At 44.9% G+C, this 17,256-nt stretch overlaps 2 protein-coding genes across 2 annotated transcripts in view; one reads left to right on the top strand and one right to left on the bottom strand.

The window, feature by feature from the left end:
* The window catches only part of emp1 (epithelial membrane protein 1), a 6,579-nt gene extending 3,539 nt beyond the window's left edge, over positions 1 to 3,040 (bottom strand). Inside the window, exons 1-3 of the mRNA XM_063208681.1 lie at positions 2,996 to 3,040; positions 1,488 to 1,570; positions 304 to 412 (exon numbers count right to left, since the gene is read on the bottom strand). Coding sequence (XP_063064751.1) covers positions 304 to 412; positions 1,488 to 1,570; position 2,996 — 193 coding nt within the window. The 5' untranslated portion in view covers positions 2,997 to 3,040. The remainder of the gene's footprint in view (positions 1 to 303; positions 413 to 1,487; positions 1,571 to 2,995) is intronic.
* Positions 3,041 to 5,559: 2,519 nt separating this feature from the next.
* On the top strand, positions 5,560 to 14,298 carry LOC134449403 (protein piccolo-like). Its single transcript, XM_063199317.1, has 5 exons — positions 5,560 to 6,026; positions 6,765 to 6,883; positions 8,227 to 8,377; positions 9,429 to 9,547; positions 10,403 to 14,298. The coding sequence occupies exons 1-5, from the start codon at positions 5,651 to 5,653 to the stop codon at positions 14,114 to 14,116; spliced, it is 4,479 nt and encodes a 1,492-aa protein (XP_063055387.1). The 5' UTR covers positions 5,560 to 5,650; the 3' UTR covers positions 14,117 to 14,298.
* The last annotated feature ends 2,958 nt before the right edge of the window (positions 14,299 to 17,256 follow it).

Raw genomic sequence — 17,256 nt, 5'->3', positions numbered from 1 at the left:
ATAAACAACGTTTCGGTCCTAGACCTAGACCTAGGACGGGAACGTTGTTTATTAAAGAAAAAGATTCAAGATTCAAGATTCAAGAATTTATTGTCATTTTCAAAAAGGCAACGAAATTGTGTTTGGGGTACAATACTTAGTACCAGCAGGTTTTCAAGTAAAGTGCAATAAGAGGTAAAATTGACACCAGTGCTTGACTAGCAGGCTTGTCCTCAGCTTCCTCAGGTAGAAAAGGCACTGCTGGCCACAGCAAAGTGGTCAGTGTGCTGGAGTTTTTTTCAAATTAGGAACTGTATGTCTTACCTCTCCTGTAGGAGCTGGGCAGGTCTGTGTAGACCCACACCTCGTCATCGTGCTCCATCACCCAGCGGCCCCATATGTCAGAGTATAGGCTGTTGGTGAACCACCACGCCTGCCAAAAACAGCAACACAAACAATACAATACGCAATACAATTAGCCTAAAAAGTTAGACACGCCTGTCCTGGCCTGTTGCGCTTAGTTTGCCTATCTAGTCCTACTGAGCCCAGACTGATATACTTGTCAGGATACAATAATATTACATGGGTGTTGTTTTCATTATTCATATTATTATTGTTATCCTTATTATACATAACATAACACATTACATGACATAACACTTAGCTGATGCTTTTATTCAAAGCAGCGTATTATAGTTATTTACAGGGTATTGACTACAATCCCTGGAGCAATGTGGGGTAGGGTGCATGAAATGCCCCCTATGAAAAGATATTGCCTTGGCCCTATAGTAAAAATGTTCTACACCCGGTAAAAACACACTGTGTAAAATATTTTGAAATTTGGATGAAGTCTACCGGGGCCACCAGCCCCATGAATATGAATCAGATTTTCATGGGGCTGGTGGCCCCGGTAGACTTCATCCATATTTCAAAATATTTTACACAGTGTGTTTTTACTGGGTATAGAGAATTTTTACGATAGGGCCAAGGCAATATCTTTTCATAGGGGGCATTTGATGCACCCTAAATGTGGGGGTAAGGTGCCTTGCTCAAGGGCACTTCAGCCATGGATGGAGGTGTAGGGATACCCTTCTGATCTCAAGACCAACTTCCTAACCACTAGGCCACGGCTAGATTTGTCATTCATCAAGGTCGTGCTATCCAAAGGAATTACGTTGTTAGCAACCACACTTGTTGTTGGAGCTTGACTTTCAGCTTTGAATTTCAAGCTTCAAGATCCAAAAAGAAGACCATGACGGGGATACCCTGAGCATGGTACCGTCCCATCACACTGCTCTCTTGGGGCACCGGTTGGGGCTGCCCATTTGCACGGGCGAGGGCCGGCATACATGCAATTTCGTTGTGTGCAGTGAGCAATGTGTGCTGTGGAGTGCTGTGTCACAACAATGACAATGGGAGTTCCCCAGGTGGGCTTTCACTTCACTTTCACGATTATACCACAATTGAGGTTGAAAGTCAATTGAAATCAATGGAAGAGGCAAACTCACATCATCTATGACGGCGATGAAGAGCAGGACGATCGTGGTGAGATGAAGGAAACATATTCCAGCAAGGGCCTTTATCATACTCACTATAGGAGAGAGAGTGTGTGTGAGTGTGTGTGTGTGTGTGTGTGAGAGAGAGAGAGTGTGAGAGAGAGAGAGAGAGAGAGAGAGAGAGAGAGAGAGAGAGAGAGAAAGAATGAGAGGGAATGAAAGATCGTAAAAAAGAAGAGAAGGAATTGGAGATAAATTGAGAAGTGCGAGTAAGGTTAGGGAGATGAGAGATTGACAGAGAGTGAGAGAAAATGAGAGGTAAGAAAATGGTACAGAAATAGTGGTGAGTGAGAGAGAGAGAGACACAGACAGACAAACACACTTGGAGTTATTTTTCAGAACTTGCCTTGCACAATGATAAAATCTCAAAGTGAAGATCAACTGCCATCCTACTGAGTTCCGGTTGGGGGTTCATAAATGATACATAGAGCACAGATATTGCCCCGGATAAGTGACGTGGGTGGCTTTTCTGATGACCATGCACAAATTACACTCAGATCCATCATGGAGGACCTCGGCCTCACACACAGTTGCTCCGAACTATAATTTATTTATGATGGGTGGGACACACGCACACAAAAAATGGTTACACTCACCAACATTAAAGAAATAAAAATCTCCTGTCTACATTTATTTCTATTTTATGACAATGGCTTGCATAGAGGAACTTGACTCCAACAGTTTACCCACATTGGACTGTGGATCAATTATGATCATGGATGCCGGCTACCTCAGATGACATTGTCTGTTGATTGAGGCTTTGTTTCAAGGTACCCCTGAGGTCATATGTTGCACACTGCACAGTGGCTTTCTTTTCTCCACCATATCAAAGCAGATTAGCCTATTTGTATGGGCTGTAACGAGATCAGCTCAGTTTTTTTATTATGTTAGCCTCGGTTGCGGGGTATAGGTAACCCCAAAATAGATATTGCAGCGACAGCTGCTGTTGCTCGCTGCTGCAGAATATGTAAGGAGCCTCATACGGCATGATGGTGCAAAGTCAATATCACGGCCCGATTTTTAGGCTAGCATACGGACGGACATCTCGCCACGCATGGCCTGATTTCTACGTGTCGCTATGTATACAAAAGACAGTTTTACCGCACCAAACTTTGACATTCATGTTTAGCTGATCAATGTCTGTTAGGACGGCGCCGGCGGTTCGTGAACCGCGCATAGCGCAAAACATTTTATTCCTGTTCTATTTTTCACACCTCAAAAGCAAATTATTCAAATGTAGCCCGTAGAAAGCCATTACCTGTTCACGAATCTGCAGATTTTTATGAACGTGCCTCGTTTTTTCCGAAATAAATACATCCACGCCACCAAGTCAGCCTAGGCAATATCCCTTGCATCAGTACCACTTTCCCTGCACCGCCAGCCCTCCCTCCTCTCCCCTCTCCCGTTTGCTGCATTGAAACCCCACCCATCCCATCAAATCCTCAGGACTTTGGACTTACTTTTTCTAAGTAGTCCTTGCGTATTCCATGGCCAGACCTTCAGGATCATCTGTGGTCAGGTCGTTATTGTTATTATTCTAAACACTTGAAATTACAGCCGAAACGGCGGGATGGTTTCCGTTTTTTTAAATAACGGTTTACGCGCAGTGGTGGGTGGACAACGTGGTTATTTTAATTTGGCCATCGTGATGGGTTTCTCAACAGAACAATTCCACGATTGACGCGAATCCTGACTTGATTCGTTATTCCCAACCGCTGGAGTCTCAGTTAAAATTGGCTTAGGTCATGCACTTCAGCTCGTTGCCTCTTCATCCATATTTCATAGACGCCTGACGCACTGAAACGAAATCACACAGTCCCAAAACAACTAAGAGACTGCGCATGGAATATTACACTAGCGTCACCCGAAAATAGTCAGATCTATTTCGTCTTTCAAGCTAGGTCCGATTAGAAAGTCATGAAGCCCGACAATGACTCTGCTGCAGACACCCGTTCTTCGTCAGCGGACTGCAAAGGCGCACCGGCTAATTTGAGACATTTGCCGCATGTGATATGACTTTTATCATGGGACACCTGGCTCCCAGTCTCGTATCCTACGCCCCTCCCACTGCAAGCCTATTGGTGGGTCTGTGTGGAATTGACACAAATGCAGACTAATCACAAATCGCTGTGATAGATAGAACTTTGCGCGAGGACAGGCCTGTAGGCTTATGTGTTTCTTGAATAAACGAAAGATAACATTGCGATTTTGCCAGCCTTGTAAAATACACAAATAAAATAAATACCAGTACAATTATGTATAATATTTACATTATTTAACTTACACTATTTGGTTATTTTTTTTAACAGAAAGCATCTGACAATCACCTTGTGCCGATTGGTTGGAAAATTAGCCATGGACACCTGCAACTGATTGAGACGTAAGAGCAAGTTATTTAGCCAACCACCTACATTATGGCGACTTGTCCAGGTGTGTCATTCAAGGGCGCCTGGAGCCGTACGGCCGTACGCACTGTGCGTACCTTCACCAGTGGAGGAAGTTTTTTTTTTTTTTTTTAAATAAATATTACGCCTATTGTGTCTTCTATGAATGTTGTGACAATGCAACATATTATATGAGAAGAAACAGAATGAAGCAAATTAAAGAGCAGAGACTATGGTTGGGCACCATTAATTTACAAAGGCAGATAGCCTGCTTTTTGCTTCTGTGCGTAAAACTCGCGCGCTCCTGAAAAAAGATACAGCAACAAGTTCTAGTTCCATCAGCGGAATTCTAACTTGAGCGGCTACCTCCAGTCAGACATAGCCCACAAATTTAAGTCTAGTAGTTCTAGTTAGCAAAGACAGCTCTCCATTTCCCACTTGGAATAACACATAGGATGTCGTGGCGTCGCTGATGGCAGAAAAATCTAATAACCGAAGTTAATGTCTTGAAAGTGACAAGTTTCAATCGTAGCCAAAATCCAGTTGTCATGTGGGCTAGGACGAAGGCATTGGATGGTAGCAGTAACAGGTAGGCTAAGCTGTTTCATTCATCACTGAGCCCGCCGCGGCAAATATTATAGGGTACCGGTACTTTGCTTCTGGTGTCATATTTAAAGTATTTTGGTTACCGTTCTGTGTATTGTGGCTTACTACAGAGACGGTTTTATGAGAGGTACGGAACTTTGCTTTGTAGCCTCCTAGCTTCGGACGGCAGCACTGACAGCTGGTTAGCTATGTGTGACATTATGTTCGGGAAAGCATTTAGTTCTAAAGCAATTCTGCATGTTTTGATGACATGCAGTTTGGGTGTTTTCTAATGCTTATTGCGCACGTTTTCCTGTTTGCTGACATGAACAGCATTCTGCGATTTGTGTGCGAGTGCGTCGGTGGTTCTCTTGTGCTCTGTCTCATTTGTTATCAGCCTGGACTAACATTCAGTGCACTCCCCGGTGGGTTAACAGGCTGATGTAGTCGCTGTCTGCCTTTTCTTGCACAACGTGCCCGGGCTTTTTATGGTCCCAGCTCAGCCATTGTGACGTGAACTTCATTCATCATGCTGCAGCAGACACCTCTGCGCCAACTTTCTACCCGAGTCGAAAAGTATAGCCTAACGCTTGAAAAGTTGTATCTAATGATATGGCGTCTGCCATACTTGTTTCATCCCCATGCACGAGAGAGAACACAAGTGCATGCAGGCCTTCCTAGTAGCATAGTCGGGGAAGTCGCTGCAGTTCAATGTCGCAGTTAAAAAAAAAAAAAAGTAATAGTAAGCGTATGCATGGCTGCACAAAAAGAAGTGAAACGCCAATATAGCCAAAAGGTTTTCAAAACCGTATAGGCCCACACCTTGTCAACGTCAACAAGTTACCTTGTTTCCTAGCCTAAAGCAATAAGAAAAATTGACAACTGATAAAGAAAACCACCCCAGACATACTGACTATACTCCAATCCTATGTTTTTTTTCTCCTCCGGTGTCATCGTCCGCTGTCATTTCCTTGGTTTTTTTTTGAGGGGGGGGGTGTTGGTGCGTACCATACTGGTCAAGTCTGCAGGCGCCCCTGGTGTCATTCAGGCTGTTTGTCAAACACATTGCGGTGGCTTGGTAGCCTTATTTTGCTGGGTCTCTCAACTTCTATCCCCAACACATGCGGATCTAAGCTGGCCACCACAATGAAGCGACAACTCTGGGACGGTGCCGAGGTGGTGTGCCTTTCACTCATTTTGCTCGGCGTTTTCCCCAGGTGTTCACTTCAGTCTGTTGGAGATTCATTGACATCCTTCCCAGACCTCGACGTAGGCCAGCGCAGGGATGGAGAGGTTGGCGACGAAATTGGATTCGGTGATCAGGTTGACGGGCCTTCGAGACAGACGCGCAGCACCGCGGGGTCCAAAACCCACGCGCAAACTGAGGCAGCTTATCAGCAATATCGTGCTAAGATGCAGTCAGGCAACTTTCCTCCAGCGGACCCCGACGTGCTGTGTGGAGACAACGCAATCAACGTGAAAATTGGACTGGAAGACAGCGAAAGCCTCTACGCTTTCGCTTGTAGGTTTACCTTGAAATATTGCAAAGTATGCTGTTCTTAGTAAGATAGTTGTGTGCAAACGTTTTGTGTTGTGGACAGGGCAGGATTAACGCATAGGCTAGATGTGGCTGCAGCCTAGGGCCCCCCACCTGCCAGGGGGCCCTTATTGACCAAAAGTGAAACATTGCAGAATTGTGACAAGCAACATTGAAAAAAAAATCATCGGTTGTGTTGAGCACAGTTAGTAGATATGTTATCCTTAATTCATTGCTCATAATTATGAATTATGACGCTGTCAAAGTAAATTTGTCTTCTAGCCTAGGGGCCCCAGGCCATGTTAATTCAGCCCTGGTTGTGAACAAACATTGACTGATCGTGTATCCATTTGCATTGGCTTAAAGGGGTATGCCACTATTTTGGGGCTTAATACAGTTGCTACAACGCTACACGGATCCATTGACTTTCACTAGCTTAGCGACATATTCCCTCTTTTAACTTGTCTTAAAGCAAGACAACGGCTTACATGAAAAATAAGACACTTTACCACCTTTATAAACCCTGGCCAACGATTTGAACTGTATTAAGCCCCAAAATATTGGCATATCCCTTTAACTGTAGGCTATGTGCGTTTATGTATTCAAGATTTTCTGCGCCAATATATGCATTTATTTAGGCCTAAATTTGAAGCGCATTTGGATATATTGATGTGATTTTGTTTTAATTAATTTTGATTGACTAAAACATTTTTTCCCCATCAGCGGATGGCGTGCCCTTGTCCTTCTCTGATCTTCCCCCTGACTGCAAAACTGACGTCCTGAGAATGCCTGATGCATTAGTATTGATCGCTCAGTATGATGGATGCTTTGTTCAAGCCCAGGTTTGTAGGCCTACTCTAGTCTTTACTGGATATTTCAATGTAGATTTTAAACTAGTTGTAGGCTATATTTAGAAGCTGTTTACACATGTGGATTACAAAAACTCATCAGTTTTGGCTTCTTGTTTTCACGTAAACTGAGTTTTAGAATCTCTAAAACGGGGGATCTAAAAACGCACCTGTCCATATCCACAGCTTGTGTTTATAGTAAACAGACCCACATTTTATAGTAAACAGTAAAGTAATAATTCACAGTTTAAAAATATCATGTTTAATCGGCACTTAACCAGTGGACAGCCAGGGCAGACACTTATCAGGGGTCACTGATTGGTCAAAAGTGGAAAAAATGCAGAATTATGCAATCGCAATGTTGAAATAAAATCGTTTGTTGTGTTCAGTGGAGTTGGTAGACCTAACTCGTAATTATGACCCTGTCTTAATGAAATTTGTAATGAAATTTCCTCTCTTGAGGGCCCCCGGACATCGTATTCTGTCCCTGTGGACAGCCATGTATGCAGTTTGTCTGAGGGTTCCTTACTTTATTTAATGACACATACAAATACAGGCTATAGTAAGGTCTTTGGCCCATTTGTCTATTTGGTTAGTTTATTAAATACAGTAAACGGTAGTGGTGTGCATTGGCACTGCCCTCACGATTCGATTACGATTCGGGAGGTAGCAATTCGATTAAATTCTATTCGATTCAATCTGATTCAATTCTACAATGCATTGCAATGCATGACATTTCTACTGAAAGCAAAGCAAATGTTTCATCATTCATGATGAGGCAATACAAGTTGTCAGGTACTGTGCAACAATTTATTGGCTGTTTTCTGTATCAGTCTTGCAGTTTTCAATGCTTTGAAGTTTTTTTTTCTTTAACATTCATTTGCTCCCGAAATATCATCGGAAGTAGCCTAATTGAAACTTTTAAAAAATATTTGCTGCATCGATTCTGGAACTTGCCGCATTGAATTGGATTGCCCATGCCCCGCATTGCATTGCATCGCCGAATCGATTGTTGTTGACGCCACTAGTAAATGGCATGTTCCAGTTTGATGCTTTCCCTCATTATTTTCAAATTCAAATGAACAGGCCCACATGCAGTCTGTCTTATTGTAGGTCAGTGGGACATTTTTACATTCTCTCTTTCGCTGTCTCTCTCTCTTTCTTACTCTCGCATTCTCTTTCTTTCTATCGCTTTCTCTTTCTTTCTCCCACTTTTTCTTTCTTTCTTTCTTTCTTTCTTTCTTTCTTTCTTTCTTTCTTTCTTTCTATCTTTCTTTCTTTCTCTCTCTCTCTCTCTCTCTCTCTCTCTCTCTCTCTCTCTCTCTCACTCTCTCAAGGGTTCCGCCTATGTTCTGCGACTGCGCTGGTATGGGGAGCCCATTGAGGCGGTATGTCCTAGGGGTGAGGACCCACTAATCATCTGCTACCAACACTCCATGCAAGTGCTGCTCTACGGGGAGAAACTAGAGGAAACGGTCTCTGCAAATGGTGAGTTATTACATTGTTAATGATGAGCAGGGCTGGAATAGGACCAAGGAAAACCCATAGACATATTTTGGGTTAAAGTAAAAAAGAAAGCCCCATTGGGAAACTCCAACTCCCATTGTCATTGTGACAACGAAATTGCATTTATGCCTCACCCGTGCAAGGAGGCATCCTCCCTCAATGGCGACCCACGGGAGCAGTGCGGCGGGACAGTACCGTGCGCAGGGCATCTCAGTCATAGAAGAGGAGGAGGATGGGGGAGAGCACAGTTTAATTACTCCCCCCACCAACCTGGCGGGTCGGGAGTCGAACCGGCAACCTTTGGGCTGCAAGTCTGACGCCCTAACCAATTACCCATGACTGTTACTGGTCCTTTTAAACTACAAGCCATTTTCATCCTGCTTCACTCCGTCACCTGTCTAAGGTTGTCCAATAGACTGCTCCATAAACTGTGGGCCAGTCCGTGAAACAATAAGCCTTTCCCCCTGAGGATGTCCACCGGGAAAAGGCCAGAGTGCCAGTCCTGAAGGCCATCTGTTACACTCTTAAACATTAGAGGTTGAGCGTACATTTTCTAGGGTATATGCTGCCCATTCAGAAATATTATCTTTTGATTACCACCACCACTGTCAGTGTCTAAATGTTCATAATGCCTGGGAAAATTGCATTTTTTCCACACATGAGCTTTTTAATGAGTACACATGGAAATCTGGTTAAAAAATATATGGATGAATTTGTGGCCATCTGGATGTGTAAACTTTTTTTTAAGTAGAAAAACAAGTTTAGCTCTGGAAGTTCCTCTTTCCCATAGAAAAGACATAAAGCTTGCCCTTGACAAATTGTATGATTTTTTTGAGACATGCTAATACTGTTTTCAAAGGCATCAAGTATCTTTAAGACCTTAACTTGCACATTCTGAAAGAAAAAGAAAAAATCCCTTTAAACCTTATTTGCAATTTTCGCAGTTTCGCTCTGAGAAATGTGGGCTATTTTCTTGTGGCTACTAGTCACATGTGGATGTCATTGTTCTAAGTCTGCGTCTTCTGCTTATTAGTGAATGGCTGGTGGTCTCCGTTGGGGCAGGTGTCGGCGCAGTGCAGATTTGGACTGGGCCGTTCTCCTGGGATGCTGTCTCTCTCTGCTGCCTTTCATGGCTGTGGGATGACCCAAAAGGTATGGCTGAAGCAAAGACTTATAATTTAGCGACCAGAGGTGTGTTTCTCAACTGCGTCGTTGGTAAACAAGTTGGCAGCTTACTTGGTCGCACTGCATTTTTCCATAGGCAACCTACTTATTTGCTAACGTGTTTGAGAAACTGGGTCCTGTACAGTAAAATGTTCATTTGACTGTCTTGATTTTACTCTGCTCCCTTTCTCCTATTCCGGTGCACTTAACTGGAATAGACGTGGAATAGACCTACATTTTCCCATGGTCGTTGTGGCCCAATATTATCGTGCTGTCAGAATCTTCAAATAATTATTAAAAATATAACCATGCTTTCGGTAATATGCATAAGCATTTGAACTATGTTGGCATACAACATGTGGAGAGGAGTTTAAACTCCATCTACAGAACCTCACATTCTATTAATGCAAATTTCTTGCTCGAATGCGTCGCCCTGCCTATTTTCAGTAAATACGGCATTGGTGGCTCACTTGAATATGGTACACATATGCACACAAACAGTGTAATATTTACACAAGCGCTAAGGGCAAACGTAAAACCTTTCATGGATCAATGAGGTTGAGATGCAAGGTAGTCAAACAATGGCAGTGAATTTTGAGATTATCCCTCCAGTATTTTGTGTGGTGCTCTGGCAGTTCTGCAGTAAGTATTCAAGTGCATAAAGTTGCCATCACGTGTACAATCACACATACGTGATCAGAATTTCAGCAGGAGAAAAAAAAGATTCTCGTGATGTCACAGAACCCAGTTCTATGGGAGCGGTAGAATCTAGAAGATTTGGGGAAACATCCCTACTCCTCAAAGAGTTAATGGCTAAATTATCATTGCTTGTTTGTTTTCTAGAATGGTCTCCACACCTTGCATCTCCAGTCTGAGGACAGGGACATGAGTCTGTCTTGTCCATCTGGACCTGCTGCTGATGGCCCGCCAGCAGTCAAAGACCCACAACCATCTCCAGAGCCCGCCGACCAGTTTCCACCTGAGGAGAAACGGTACCGCAGTTTACCTCCCAAAGACCCTCAGCCTTCTCCAGAGCTTGCTGACCAGTTTCCACTCGAGGAGAAACAGTACCGCAGTTTACCATCCAAGGACTTGGAGCCTTCACCAGAGCTTGCTGACCAGTTTCCACTCGAGGAGAAACAGTACCGCAGTTTACCATCCAAGGACTTGGAGCCTTCACCAGAGCTTGCTGACCAGTTTCCACTTGAGCAGAAACAGTACCGCAGTTTACTTCCCAAAGACCCTCAGCCTTCTTCAGAGCCCGCTAACCAGTTTCCACTCGAGGAGAAACAGTACCGCAGTTTGCGTTTACCTCAATCCCTCCTGGAACCCATCTCTGATGAAACACTACCAGTACCCCCATTTTCAGAAGTTCCCACATACAAGCCATCAGTGCCAGCTCCACCCCCTCCAAATATCCCAGCAGCATCCCAGTCTCTGATTTCTTCATCTGTTCCTCAGGATGGAACCACACTACCATTCCCAGCCAACCAGAGCCCTCCGCAGCCACCGCCCATGTTTGTTTCGAATGTCTTGCCAACTTTTATGCAGGTTGAAGCCCCAACGATGCCCCACCAACAACAGACCCCACAACATAAGCTACCACAGATCTTAGCCCAGTCTCCCCAGCAGATAACACAGGCTTTTGCTCAGTCTCTGCAACAACAGATGCCACAGGCTGTTGCTCAGTCTCACCAGCAGGCAGCACAGTCTGTGGCCCAGTCTCCCCAACAACATTCATCACAGGGCTTCACCCACTCTCTCCAGCAGGTATTACAGGGTATGGTCCAGTCTACACAGCACACAGCGCACACCCTGACGCCGTCTCACCAGCAGACACCAGCTTCCGCCCACTCTGCCCAGTATGTGCCACAGACTGAAAACCAGTCTCCCCAGAAGTTACAGCATGCTTTTACACAGTCTTCACAACAGCAGGTACCACCGTCTGTGGCTCAGTCTCCCTGGCATCCTTCACTTCAACTTGTCTCTCAATCCATTAGCAAGCATGCAGGGGGTTCTTCACAGCAGCCACTGGTGAAGCCAGCAGTGTCTGAGCAGGACCCACAACGGACCCAGGTGAAGGGAGATGCCGAAGAGCAAAAACTAGTTTTTGACATTCCATCTTTTGGCCCTCAAACATTGACGGTGCCCCAAAACACCCTTGCATCTCAGATACCCAAACAACCACCCGTTGAGCAGACACTGTTTTCAGTTGTCAGTCCTAAAACCCCAGACATCCCAGCACCTCAGAAGCCTGATGCTGGTAAGGGTCAACAGCCAGTTAGCCCTCCATGGAAGCCAGGATTCCCAGTTGAAGAGAACATAGGCTCTCGGGTTACAAAATGGTTCTCTCAGTTTAAGCCAGGCGCCGGAAAGCCAGGCTCCGGACAGGTTGCTCAGGTGCCAGGCACTGGAATGATTGCTCAGCAAGCAACCAGCACTTTAGGAGCACAAGGAGTGACTGGATACTCACCCAGTAATGAGGATCAGCTCCCACATCCAGTCAATACTCAAGCTGCCCATACATCTCCAGTTGTAGAGCAGCTGTACTCTCGGTATACAAAATGGCTGTCTCATTTTCAACAGCGTTCCCCCCATGCTGCTGTGTCTCATGAGCCATCTACAGCTCATAGCTCAGCTCAGGCCCTACTGCCCCAGCATATGGCTCAAACTCCTCAACAAGTCTCACAGCAACCGGCCTATACTAAAGACACTAAACAGCCCCAAGCCAAAGTGCCACAGGTATCCCAGGCTCTACAGCAGGTAAACTCTCAGAGTGGAAATGGGATGTCTATGTTTTTGCCTAGTACTCTTCAGGCTGCGGCTTCTATCCAGGAAAGGCTCACATCTCAGATCTCACAGCAACCAACCAGTATTCAAGCCACTCAACATCCCCAAGCTCAGGTACCACATGTTCTACAACAGCAACAGACAGGACAGGTCCAGATGTTCCCTTATTCTTTGCCTAGTCCCTCTCAAACCCAGACTGTTCCCCAGGAACCATCCAAAGGGCAGTTTGCACAGCAATCCCAAGTTCAAGTATCTCAGAAACCACACAGTGGACTGCTATTGCAACACCAAACTGGACAGGCCCACCAGAGGCAAGAGTTTGGGCAGACCCCTGAGTTTCATCTTAGTTATTCTCAAACACAGACTGTTCCCCAGTATCCACCCAAAGGGCAGCTTCCACAGCAGTCCCAAAGTCAAGTTACCCAGGTTCACCAGGAACCATCTAAAGTTCAGGTACCACAAGTTCCAGAACAGCAACAGACTGGACATGTCCAGGCTCAGCAGTTCCCTGATTTTTATTCTCAAACACAGACTGTTCCCCAGTATCCACCCAAAGGGCAGCTTCCACAGCAGTCCCAAAGTCAAGTTACCCAGGTTCACCAGGAACCATCTAAAGTTCAGGTACCACAAGTTCCAGAACAGCAACAGCCTGGACATGTCCAGGCTCAGCAGTTCCCTGATTTTTATTCTCAAACACAGACTGTTCCCCAGTATCCACCCAAAGGGCAGCTTGCACAGCATTCCCAAATTGAAATTCACCAGGAACCATCCAAATTTCATCAGCCAACCAAGGGTCAGCTCACCCAACCACCAAAGGGGTTCCCTGATTTTCAGCTTAATCCATCCCCAATTGTTACCCAGGCCCCAGCCAAAACCGAGGTTGCCAAGTTTCCTCCCTTCCCTGGCATTCACATGGAACCATTCAGAGTTCAATACTCTCACCCATCCCAAAATGCAAAGGGAGTATCTCAGCCCCAAAAGATCCCTGAAGCTGTGCAGGTCCCAAAACAACCTACACCTTTCTACACCCCGGTTGCCCAGAGTGGATCCCAGGCCCCTCCATTGCCACAGTTTGTATCACCAGTGTCTGTACCACAGAAGCAAGATTTCTCTGAGAATATAAAAGGGTCTGCTGATTCACAGCCGAGCCCTTCTCCAGCTCAGCTTGGTTTGCTGGGCTCACCCTTTGATCAGCTCATGGGTCCGTTCGCTCAACAGCCACAGGACCAGATGCCACAGAGTGCAGTGCATGTGCAGCAGCAGGCGCCAGAGGTCAACGAGGGTCTTTGGGACACAAAATGGCCGTCTAAGTTTCAGCAGGATAAGACCGAGATCCCCACTGCCCCTCAGAAACACTCCCTTGCCATCGACTGGCCAATACCCACTTCGAATGTCGGTCAAAAGGACGTCCAGCAGCAGAAGTTCCCAGACGTAAACCTCCCTGTGTCTTCTCAGTCACCCACGTACATTGAGTACAAGTATCCAAAGCCTTTATTGCACCTACTTGCGTCTAGCCTGTTACATGGTCCCACCACACACTCTGTTGCCAAAAAACCTCAATTCCCTGCACCCGCTACCTCTGGTCTGTCTCTTCCAGAAGCACAGTCCCCCTCGAGTGCCAGCAAGGGTCAGCAGCAGCAGGTCCTCTACACCCCAAGTACCCAGGGCCAGCAACAGCAGCAGGCCTTGTACACCCCAAGTACCCAGGGCCAGCAGCATCAGCAGGTCTTGTACACCTCACATGGTCAGACAAATCTCTGGAACTAGCCTCAACTTCAGTGGGACACACTTGCCAAAGCACAGTTTAATCATCAGGTTTCTAAAAGGGGGTAGTCAAGTGTACTGTACTGCAGTTGTCGTTACAGAAAAGGGAATATGCAATGCCCATGCTTGCGATGTCACTAGTGTTGCACTGAATATAATTTTTTCAATAAATATTTTAAATGATATTTGTGTTTTTTTGTCTTGCTTCATGCTTCGAGTTGTATTACTTCAACACTTTGGATTCGTGTTATTGCACTGTAACTGTCCACTGCTATGTATTGGACCACATACAATTTGAAATTATTGTCGTGAAACAGTGTTGGGTTGGAATTCATGTACAGTAAGGCAATTTGACAGTGGTCACAGATCGCCTGTTTCTCCAATCTTGAACCTTTGGCTCCCCGCTTCATGGAAGCTCTTCACCCTACAAAGCTGACGTGCCACTGGAATACTGTTGTAAAAAATGTTTTAAAAAAACCAAAACTTTTTGTCTGCACTATTTTAAAGCAGAACAGTAAGAATATGTTATGCCTATAAGTGATGAGCGCATTGTTTATTAGATAGAAACTTTCAAGAATTTGGTAAGCTAAAAGGTACCTTTTCACCTCTAGTTTATTGGAAGTCTTGTAGAAGCACTCCAATTGACTAGTTGGTACTATAGTGGCCTTTGCCATTCATTTTCTACAGAACGAGCAAAAACAACCAACCAAAAATGTTTTAAGGTACTCTTCCACTACATGCTTCTTAGGTCCAATAAAATGTGTCTCCTTGTGATGTAAGACTGAACATCATTGATAATCAGTTTTGTTCAACAGCCTGCAAAAGCACAATTTAAAAATGGGATGTTGAATGGGTAAAAGTCTCCCAAAAGTTGTTTTACTTAGGCTGAGAGTGGGGAAACTGATTTCTCCACAGAGGCAGACCATCAGCAAAGTGAAAGCGTGAGACCACAAGCGCAGGTCGAGGACCGGAGTTTGGATAATATAATGCATAACTCATGTCCAGCAGGGGCACAGCTGCCATGGGATTGAAGCTTCGAACCTTGACTATTAGTACATTGTACTTACATTACACTTTGATGACGCTTTCATTTATTCAAAGCGACTTACAGTTATTATTCTTCAGGGTATTGGTTACAGTCCCTGGAGCAATGTGGGGTTAGATGCCTTGATCAAGGGGATTTTAGCCATGGATGGACATGTAGGGAGAGGTCAGGGGGGATTCGAACCTGCAACCCCTAGATTGAAAGACATAGGCTGTGTCTCAAATCACGCACTTGTGCACTTCGGGCACTGTTTTTCAGTGCTTAGGGTGCTCACGCTGAAAGCGTTGAGCCAGTGCACTGAAAGTGCCAGGATGATCCCCTAACAATGGCGGGAAAATGCAGTGCTTGGGTGCATCCCAATATGTGACCTTGCCTCCTCCACTTGTGCTTGTCTCCTCGTCCCGCCTCCTGGCCCCTCCTCCGTGGAGAAAACGATAAAGTTTCCCAGCTGTCAGCCTCGCCACAACAACTTTTGAGGGACTGTTTTTCATTCACCATCCCAATTGCAAATGAGAAAAAGACTTTACAATTGAGCTTTTGCAAGATATTGAAATATAATGCTGTTGTCAGTGATGTCATCATGACGAGAGGCAAGTGGAGGAGGCAAGGTCGCATATTAAAATGCACTCATCGACACTGCACGTACTAAACGGCGGCCATGTTGACAATGACACAGAGGAAATGTGGCATTCAGTTCAGTAGAAGAGTTTGGTCAACAGTCTCCTAATTCTGTAAGTAATGCTGATGGGACACCAATCTTTTCATGCCAACCAAAGTATTGTATGTGTGATTGTTGTCCTTTGGTGTGAAGGAAATGGAAATTAGAGATGCACAGGATCCAAGATCCGGTTCCGGATCCGTCAGGATAATAGGGTTTTTCACAGGATCCGGATCCGGCAGGATCTTAAGCAGTGGATCCGGTATTTACCTACAAATCAGGATCTGGTGCATCTCTAGCCTAGGTTTTTCAGTCAGTCTTTCACAACCCCAATTGCTGCATGGAGTGAAAGAACTTTGGAAGTGGCCAGTGCAGGCAGTGTGGCAGTGAGCCAATGAGAAAAACAGTTTGAGCCAACGTTATAAAACAGGCCCACGTGTGCGAGTAGGCGGCAGGATCTTAAGCAGTGGATCCGGTATCTGTCAGGATCCTAAAAATCAGGATCCGGTGCATCTCTAATGGAAATACAAGCACTAGATGCTGTGCATTGTAAACAGTAGCCGACTCATATTTTGGCAACCTAATGCCATGCTCAGCCATCACTTCCAGCGAGGGCACAGTGCATAGTGCTCAATTTTTTCCACGACACTATGCACTAAAGACCTCAGTGCACTGTGTGCACTGTGCACTGGCTGTCAGTGCACTGACATAAGTGCGTGATTTGAGACATAGCCCAACTCTCTACCTCTAAACCACGGCTGCACTTAGCTGACATTTTTTTTTATCTAAAGCAACTTTGTTATATTACAGGGTATTGGTTACAATACCTGGAGCAATGTGGAATTTGGTGCCTTGCTCAGGCACTCCAGCCATGCAACATTTGGACAGTCCTCTTTTTCCTTTCAAGCCACTTCACAATGGAATGCTCTATCATGTGACCTAAAGAGCTGACTCAAAACTAATAAATGCTATGGTGATGATGACAATGTCTAAATGGTCATGTTTTTTATTTTGTTTGGGCGGATGGGGTGCAAGGGATTTGCCATATGAGTGATTTGTTTATTGTTTTCATGTGTATATTAATATGTTTTTGATGGCTTTAATTTATTATTTTATTTTAATGTTTAATGTCCAGTCAGGGACTAGACAAGCAAATTAGCCAGCTAATTCTGGTACAATGCATGAAAATGGCAACATTTTAATTTAATATGGTTCCAACGAACTGAATTTTTTCCTTTTCTTCTTTTCCTTTTGTGCCTTATTTGCCCCACATGATACACCACAGTAAAACTGAATCATAGATGATTAAACTTGTGAACTACTAGCGAGAACATTGGATGGCGTCTGATTGGATGGCGCGTTGCCCTCCCCAGGTGATACTAATTGGTTCGCAACACTGCTTTGGGCCTTCCTGAATTGATTTGACTGCCGTGTTGCCGT

Source organism: Engraulis encrasicolus, chromosome 1 (assembly GCF_034702125.1).
Source record: "Engraulis encrasicolus isolate BLACKSEA-1 chromosome 1, IST_EnEncr_1.0, whole genome shotgun sequence".
Classification (NCBI taxonomy): Eukaryota; Metazoa; Chordata; class Actinopteri; order Clupeiformes; family Engraulidae; genus Engraulis; species Engraulis encrasicolus.
Note: the sequence above shows the minus strand (reverse complement) of the source record. Positions and strands in the feature narration are given on the sequence as shown.

Coding starts and splice junctions, on each gene's coding strand:
- LOC134449403 (XM_063199317.1), top strand. CDS start 5,651: ATGAAGCGACAACTCTGGGACGGTGCCGAGGTGGTGTGCCTTTCACTC. Junction 6,884..8,226: donor GATGCTTTGTTCAAGCCCAG/GTTTGTAGGCCT, acceptor CACTCTCTCAAG/GGTTCCGCCTATGTTCTGCG. Junction 8,378..9,428: donor GGAAACGGTCTCTGCAAATG/GTGAGTTATTAC, acceptor TCTGCTTATTAG/TGAATGGCTGGTGGTCTCCG.